Below are 286 nucleotides of genomic sequence, written 5' to 3' on the forward strand. Positions count from 1 at the left end.
GCTGCTTCAATAGACCTAGAGGAATGCTGCTGCAGCAGGCGCGGCCTGTTGGAGTCTGCATCGCCAGCAGCAGCAGCAGCAGCAGCAGATGCTGGATGCTCAGGTTTTGCTGCTGCAGCAGATGCTGCATCATCCGCTGCTGCTGCTGCTGCTCCTGCTGCAGCAGGTGATGCAGTTCCAGTCGCTGCTGCTGCTGCTGCTGCTGCTGCTGCTGCTGCAGCAGCAGCTTTTGTGCGCTCTACTAGCGTGAAGGTTGTCGGGGGGGTATCATATGTACCCCCCTGCA

At 59.8% G+C, this 286-nt stretch overlaps 1 protein-coding gene across 1 annotated transcript in view; it reads right to left on the reverse strand.

The window, feature by feature from the left end:
- EMH_0035150 (uncharacterized protein) overlaps positions 1-286 on the reverse strand; it is a gene marked incomplete at both ends in the record, with an annotated part of 2714 nt that overhangs the window by 1811 nt on the left and 617 nt on the right. Inside the window, one exon of the mRNA XM_013494948.1 lies at positions 1-238. Within this exon, the coding sequence (XP_013350402.1) occupies positions 1-238 (238 nt within the window). The remainder of the gene's footprint in view (positions 239-286) is intronic.

This window comes from Eimeria mitis, genomic scaffold (assembly GCF_000499745.2).
Source record: "Eimeria mitis Houghton genomic scaffold, Emh_scaff1349, whole genome shotgun sequence".
Classification (NCBI taxonomy): domain Eukaryota; phylum Apicomplexa; class Conoidasida; order Eucoccidiorida; family Eimeriidae; genus Eimeria; species Eimeria mitis.